The sequence below is a fragment of the Bos taurus genome, chromosome 10 (assembly GCF_002263795.3).
Source record: "Bos taurus isolate L1 Dominette 01449 registration number 42190680 breed Hereford chromosome 10, ARS-UCD2.0, whole genome shotgun sequence".
Lineage (NCBI taxonomy): Eukaryota > Metazoa > Chordata > Mammalia > Artiodactyla > Bovidae > Bos > Bos taurus.
This window is the reverse complement of record NC_037337.1, coordinates 27,601,589-27,609,730: the sequence shown is the minus strand read 5'-3', so window position 1 is coordinate 27,609,730 and position 8,142 is coordinate 27,601,589. Positions and strand designations below refer to the sequence as shown.

Here is an 8,142-nt window from a genome sequence, read left to right as displayed (position 1 = left end):
AATTTTATATGAATGGTGATATTTGATCTTCTGTGTGTACACATTGCTTTTCTGAGCAGTATTATAGAGTTAGAGATATTCAGTATGTCCAGACTTCGTTAATGAATAAAAAAATCACAGTGCTGAATACAAAGGTACACAAATTATTTCCCCTTTTCTAGTATTAACTGAGAAGTCACAGTCTTATTTCTCATCAGGTGTGGAAGAATATTGGATTTCCTTCTCACCATTTGGTTAGACATAATAAATGAGATCACACAGGTATCATACTCAGAAAAGTGAAAAGCTTAATAGGCATGTGAGCTCCTTTTTAATACGTCATGGCATTGATCTGAAAAGAGGCAGCATAGCACAGGGATTAAATTCATGGACTTTATAATTTCACTTGAATATTGGTTTTAACTTTAGCATTCTGACCTTTGCCAACATTTTAATATCTGTTTTTAAGATATTATCATGACCAAAATTGGTTTGGTAATTATATAAATGAGGTAAAAAAGCAGGGATAGGGATGCTAGGAATATATTGCATGAATATGCTTCTAATAGAATTCTAAAATAAGTTTTACTAATTCTGTTAATAGGCATTCCTTTTTCACTAGTATTGGTCTAAATGATATTTATCAATATGTATTAAAATGTTAGGAGATCTTGAATTTCCTTGAAGATATTGCTGTCGTAGTTTATTAATCACAGCTTCCTTTGTTTTGCCTTTACTTTTTAAATAAAGCTTGTAATATTTTTTCTTCTCTTAATGGCATGGGAATTCAAGGTAGAGATCTCATAATAAACGGCCTGGGGACTCTGGTCACTGAGTCATCAAATGGCCACCCAAAACTGTTGTTAGAGCTGGAGTAGCTGTAAGGAGTACTAACCACAGAGATCAAAGAGGGAAACACTTCTTAAGAGGTTCATTTATAGTGAAAATATTGTTTTCTGGGGCCTTTTTTGGGGGAATGAGGTCAGGTAAGTGAGGACAGTATAATTTAAGTGAATAGCCTGTTAAAATTACCAGCTGCTTTCCCTCTATGGGCAAAGTATAGCAACTCTGCTTCAACATTTCAAAAATTCTCCCCCCTCCACCCCACCACTTTGCCTCCCACTCTCTCTTATCTCTATTTCTGGTTTTCAATTCAACATACATTTGTTGAACCTTGTTGAACCTATACAAGTGCCAGTCTTTCCAAGGGGAAGTTTTACTTTTCAGATTGCAAGAAGCTCTTCATGTGCCTGGATTGTATCTGAATTTACAAGGAAGTTTTTAGATTTGGATTATATTTCACTTAAACTAGGAAGGACCTTGGGATGGCACCCTACTCCAGTACTCTTGTCTGGAAAATCCCATGGATGAAGGAGCCTGGTAGGCTGCAGTCCATGGGGTTGCAAAGAGTTGGATACTACTGAAGAGACTTAGCAGCAGCAGCAGCACGAAGGACCTTGGGAATTGGTTTTTATGTGAATCATCTTTGACCTGTCATTTTTTTCATGGCAATTTCTAGAATGAAAATTGCTTTTTAATTCTACTGGCATTAGTTTTTAATGAGAATAATATAAAAAACTAGTGTGTTTACCAAGAAACTATTATCAATTTTCAAGGTATATGCACATGCATGCCCACAAATTCTGTTTTTGCCATTAGAGGCTCTTGCTTTAATCCAGTATTTGGATGGTTAATTGTTTCCAGTTATTTAAATACATATAAAAAACTGCCATCAGCATTTTACCAATTTAAGACATAGTATCGATCATCATGTAACAATTTTTTGCAGGAATTAATACTTGGCTATGGAAATACATACACAAATATCTTACTCTAATACTTTTGACTTCACATTTAGATGATGATAACCTTATGAGTACTCATGAGAACAGATCCTGAATTTTCATGTACCATCAAATTTAACTAGATTTCTGAATTGTAATGATATCTCATGTATGATAAAATACAGTGTTTTGCTTTCTGTGACTGGCTTATTTCACTTCCTCCCTGTTTAATCACAAGTTACTCTTGTGTTTGTTGCAAATGGCAGGAATTTTTTTTTAGGCCAAATATTATTTTGGTGTGTGTGTGTGGTGTGTATGTGTATCACATTTGCTTTATCCATTCATTAATCATGAGAAAATTCATTTGTTTCCAGATTTGATTAATGTGAGTACTGCTGCAATAAACATAGCATTGTCAATATCTCTTCAAGATACTGATTTCATTTCCTTTGCATATAAAAGTACTGAAAATTCTACATGAAAAGGTAGTTCTAATTTAATTTTTTTGAGAACCTCAACACTTTTTCCACAATGGCAGGCAGAATATTATTTTTATGTACTTTCCTTTGTCCCTTAAATTGAAAATCTTTCTAAATCTGTATATATGCTGCTGCTGCTCCTGCTGCTGCTGCGAAGTCGCTTCAGTCGTGTCCAACTCTGTGCGACCCCATAGACGGCAGCCCACCAGGCTCCCCAGTCCCTGGGATCCTCCAGGCAAGAACACTGGAGTGGGTTGCCATTTCCTTCTCCAATGTATGAAAGTGAAAAGTGAAAGTGAAGTCGCTCAGTCATGTCTGACTCCTAGCGACTCCATGGACTGCAGCCTACCAGGCTCCTCTGTCCATGGGATTTTCCAGGCAAGAGTACTGGAGTGGGGTGCCATTGCCTTCTCCAAATCTGTATTTATAATTATATATACATATATATATATGTTTAATTTTTATAGCTTCATAGTATTACACAGTATATATATATATGTATATATATTCTGCAATGTGATTAATGCATTCTCTATTGATTGTCATGTATCAATAGCATTCTATTATATGTATGTGTGTGTACATGTATATATAAACATATATACATTTTATATAAATATAGGTGGTATGTAAGCATAATAGTTGCTCTGTACAGCTATGTCAAGAAGTAGATTTGTGTGTTTTAAACTCTAATAAACATTGTCAACTGGTAATTCCATCAACAATGTATAATGTAGCTTTTATATTGAAATCCCAGTAATACTGGTAATATTTTTCATTCTCAGCTGTCTCTACTCTTTCTCTTTCTTTTCCCCTGTCAGTTGGTGAAGCAGAAAACTGTGTTTCCTAGTCACTGCTCATGATGAGGCTGGGCATCTGTCATTATGTTCACTGCTCACTTGTACATGTTGTTGTTATTGTTCCTATTGTGGGTGCCTGTGCATGTATCCCCACTTTTCAAAGTTTGATCTCCTCCTTGTGCAATTACTATATTGACCTTTCTATCAAAAGCAATATTTTATTTGACTAATGCCAATATTTCCTCTTCTTATTGAACTATATCAAATGAAGAGATGTGTATTAATAATGCATTAACATTAGAAGTTTAGAAAAGAGAAAAACAGGAAAAAATAATCACCTAATTTCCTACTACCAGTTAAATTTTTAATTAGTACTTTTGAAAAAACTGAGCTTTCTTTTGATCTTTGAAACCAAATTTGAAAATTTTTTACATATTCTTTTACATTTGGAAACAAAGTGAATATACATTGTTTTGTATACCAGACTATGTATATTTTAAAATTTGCATATTGCACGATCAAAGCTTTTAGATAAGAGACTTGATTATAGCTTCTTTGAAATGTCACACCCACTGCAGTTAACTCTGATGATTGTCCTTTTCATATGAGTAATAATGCTCTTCCAAGATAAAAGAACTATGAATATTTAATTCATATCATTTAACTATGAATATATTCAAGGCTGTTGCTTCCTGACATGACTGAGTGACTGAACTGAACTGAACTGATAGTGAAGGCTCTGGTTTTTCCAGTAGTCATGTATGGATGTGACAGTTGGACTATAAAGAAAGCTGAGCGCCAAAGAATCGATGCTTTTGAACTGTGGTGTTGAAGAAGACTCTTGAGAGTCCGTTAGACTGCAAGGAGATCCAACCAGTCCATCCTAAAGGAAATTAGTCCTGAATATTCATTGGAAGGACTGATGTTGAACCTGAAACTCCAATACTTTGTCCACCTGATGCGAAGAGCTGACTCATTTGAAAAGACCCTGATGCTGGAAAGATTGAGGGCAGGAGGAGAAGGGGACCACAGAGGATGAGATGGTTGGATGGCAATCACCAACTCAATGGACATGAATTTGGGCAGGCTCTGGGAGTTGGTGGTGGACAGAGAGGCCTGATATGCTGCAGTTCATGAGGTCACAAAGGGTCGGACATGACTGAGTGACTGAACTGAACTGAACTGATTATCCATTGCAGACCTTAATGTCATTTCTAATTTTTCTTTTGGAAATTTTTTTCATTAATGCCCCTTGTAACTTAACTGTGAACTTATCTAGATCCAATATCCTAAGAAAATTTTCCTTTTTTATTGAAGCATAGTTGATAGTTTTGTGTGTTTTAAGTATACAGTAAAGTGGTTAAAAGTGAAAGTGAAGTCACTCAGTTTTGTCCGAATCTTTGTGACCCCATGGACTGTAGCCCACCAGGATCCTAGGTCCATGGAATTTTCCAGGTAAGAGTACTGGAGTGGGTTGCCATTTCCTTCTCCAGGGGATCTTCCTGACCCAGGGATTGAACCTGGGTCAATCTCCCATGTTGCAGGCAGACGCTTTACCGTTTGAGCCACAAGGGAAGCAAAGTGGTTAATTCATATATATATATATATATATATATATATTTATATTTATATATGTAACTCTCTCTATATATATATTCTTTTTCAGATTCTTTTCCATTAGAAATTATTACAAGATATTAAGTACAGTTGGCTGTGCTATAGAATAGTTCCTTGCTATTTGTCTATTTTATATATAGTAGCGTGTATATGTTTTTACTTGACTTGAGATTCTTAGTCATAAGTAGGGAAAATTTTGAAGTTTAGTTGTCTGTCTCTAAAGTATCTTCTAAACAAATTGAATTTCTTTTCTCTTTATCAGTGCATTTTATTCATAGCCTCATCCATGATTTCATCAATTTTTTAAACCTTTGAAATTAGTTAGTACAGAATAGCACTCAACGCAATCTTCATAACATTTTTTTGATTACTAGTGAGAATTTTACTTTTTATAGGATTATCAGCTGTTAGGACATCTTCTGTGTCAGTAGTCTTATATTTTTTTCTCATTTTAAAATTGGTATACCACACTTATTTTCTTTATCTATCTGGAGGAACTAATTTCATAATAGAAATATTAGTCATCTGTCTGATATTTTATAACTTATTTTTCAGTGTGCTTTCAGTTTTTATTTTATTGTGCTTATATTTCAATATAAGAGATCTCTATGTAGAAAGTGAAAATGAAGTTGCTTAGTCATGTCCGACTCTTTGCGAGCCAGTGGACTGTAGCCACCAGGTTCCTCTATCCATGGGATTTTCCAGGCAAGAGTATTGGAGTGTGTTGCCATTTCCTTCTCCAGGGGATCTTCCTGACTCAGGGATGGAACTTGGGTCTCCTGATTTGCAGGCAGACTCTTTACCATCTGAGCCACCAGGGAATCCCCATCTACATGTAGATATTTATACAAAACTAGATATAGGTAGCTCAGAGGTTAAAGCGTCTGCCTGCAATGCAGGAGACCTGGGTTCGATCCCTGGGTTGGGAAGATCCCCTGGAGAAGGAAATGACAACCCACTCCAGTATTCTTTCTTGCCTGGAGAATCCCATGGACGGAGGAGCCTGGTGGGCTACAGTCCACGGGATCGCAAGGAGTCGGACACAACTGAGCGACTTCACTCTCACTTTCAGGAATGTATCTGTATCTAAGTATAGTAAGAACTGAATATTGTGAATATATATTTCCTTACTCATTTGTTAATTAGAGATATTCTTTGAAAGAATTTTCTATCTTAAACATTTGCTTAAATGTTGTTTTTCTCTCTTTTGGTTTGTTGCCCTTTTAGATGTTTAAATATCCTTTTGAAACTTTATTGAGTTTATGGCGAGAGGCAATAATCTATGTATTTACAAGTTTATCTGTTATGCCAACACCATTGACTGAATAATTCACCCTCTCCACATTGATGTGATTTGATTCTTCAATAGTCTCTTGAGGTCACTCTAAGTTTATTCTGGCCCTCTCCTTCCATTCTTTACATTAAGGCTTTTATAACTGTCTGAAAGCAGAGATATGATAAGCTGGAGCTGAATATCCCCACAGATTTTCTACTGCTCTTAGGGTAAAAAGCAAAATTCTTATCATGGATCCAAGATTTCATCCTGTTTGGCCTATTTCTCCAGCCTGATCTCAGTCATTCACATTCTTGCTTTTGTGTCTCAGGGCCTTTGCATATGGCCTTTCCAAAGTCTGGACTATTCTACTTACTTTCAGTGGTAACTCCTATTTTGAAGAGTCTGAAGAAGCATGATGGTGATGTGTCACATTGTAATCATAGCCCTCCGATATTTCCTTCAAATTAGTTGTCAGAGATGTATCTATAATTGAAATTATTTAATATCAATATCTACCTGTATCTACCCATCTAGATCTAGCCTGTAAAGTTTCAAAAGTCAGAATTACTGTTTCACCTCAGAACTTGACATTGGACTTAGAATATAGTGAATACTCATTAGTATATCAGTTACACTCATTAGTTGTGTTACTTGAAAAAATAAATGCATGATATTTTCATAACATATTAATGGCTTTTAGTGAAGATTTTTTCTTCATAAAATTGAATTTGATAAAAGCTTAAATCTGTTTCTTTAAATATTGACATTTGATAAATTCTTTGGATATTTTGTTTCTGAATTTTAGGTATCACCAGAAAAAGCCAATGTATGAAGCAAATGACTCTTCTGTGTCTGAATTTGTTTTCCTGGGACTTTCTACCTCTAGACCAGTGCAGCATTTCCTCCTTGCCTTCTCTACAGTGTTTTATGTCACAATTGTTCTGGGGAATCTCCTTGTTGTGTTTACAGTGACCTTTGACCCTCATCTACATTCCCCCATGTACTTCCTTTTAGCCAACCTCTCATCTATTGATTTGTGTCTTTCTACCTTAACAGTGCCTAAGATGATCTCTGACCTGTACTCTGTGCACAAAACCATATCCTTCCAGGGGTGCATCATCCAGATATTTGTCCTTCACACGCTGGGTGGATCTGAGATGGTGCTGCTCACTGCCATGGCCTTTGACCGCTATGTGGCCATATGTAAGCCCCTGCACTACCTGACCCTCATGAGCCCACGGGTGTGCCTTTTGCTTCTGTGTGGTGCTTGGGCTATTGGCCTCATTCACTCAGTGGTCCAGTTAGCCTTTGTGATCCATTTGCCTTTCTGTGGTCCTAATGAAATCGACAGCTTTTACTGTGACCTTCCTTGGTTTATCAAACTTGCCTGTGTAGATTCCTACAGAATGGAATTCATGGTCACTGCCAACAGTGGGTTCATATCCATGGGCACTTTCTTCTTGTTGATCATCTCCTATGTTTTCATTCTGGTCACAATGTGGAAACGCTCTTCAGGTGGTTTGCACAAGGCCCTCTCTACTCTGTCAGCGCATATCACTGTGGTGGTTTTGTTCTTTGGACCCTGCATCTTTGTTTACATGTGGCCATTTCCCACGGTGCCAGTGGATAAGTTTCTTGCCATTTTAGACTTTCTGGTTACACCCATCCTGAATCCTGCCATTTACACACTGAGGAACAAAGACATGAAGATGGCAATGAGGAGACTGAGTAGTCAGCTCTTGAGTTTGAAGATCTCTTAAGTAACTCATGGGTGCACAAGTTACTTCAGACAACTTCGTGTAATACAAATGGTTAAATAAATATACAAAATTTGGGGCTCTTTTTTTCTGAAGTTAAGCTGGATTAAAACTCAGCATTCAAAAGACTATGATCATGACATCTGGTCCCATCACTTCATGGTGAAAAGGTGAAACAACGCAAACAGTGACAGACTTTATTTTCTTGGGCCCCAAAATTACTGTGGATGGTGACTGCATCCTGAATATTCATTGGAAGGATTGATGCTGAAGCTGAAGTTCCAATACTTTGGCCACCTGATGTGAAGAACTGACTAACTGAAAAAGACCTTGATTCTGGAAAAGATTGAAGACAGGAGGAGAAGGGGATGACAGAGGATGAGATGGTTGGAAGGCAACACTAACTCTATGGGCATGAGTTTGAGCATTCTCTGGGAGCTAGTGATGGAT

General features: G+C 36.7%; 1 protein-coding gene across 1 annotated transcript; it reads left to right on the top strand.

Annotated features, from left to right (window-relative positions):
- The first annotated feature begins 6,759 nt into the window (after positions 1 to 6,759).
- Positions 6,760 to 7,695, top strand: OR4G10 (olfactory receptor family 4 subfamily G member 10). The gene has a single exon (NM_001389995.1). The coding sequence runs from the start codon at positions 6,760 to 6,762 to the stop codon at positions 7,693 to 7,695; it is 936 nt and encodes a 311-aa protein (NP_001376924.1).
- Positions 7,696 to 8,142: the final 447 nt, after the last annotated feature.

What these genes read in the sequence shown, in the direction of transcription:
- OR4G10 (NM_001389995.1), top strand. Translation starts at nt 6,760, where the DNA reads ATGTATGAAGCAAATGACTCTTCTGTGTCTGAATTTGTTTTCCTGGGA.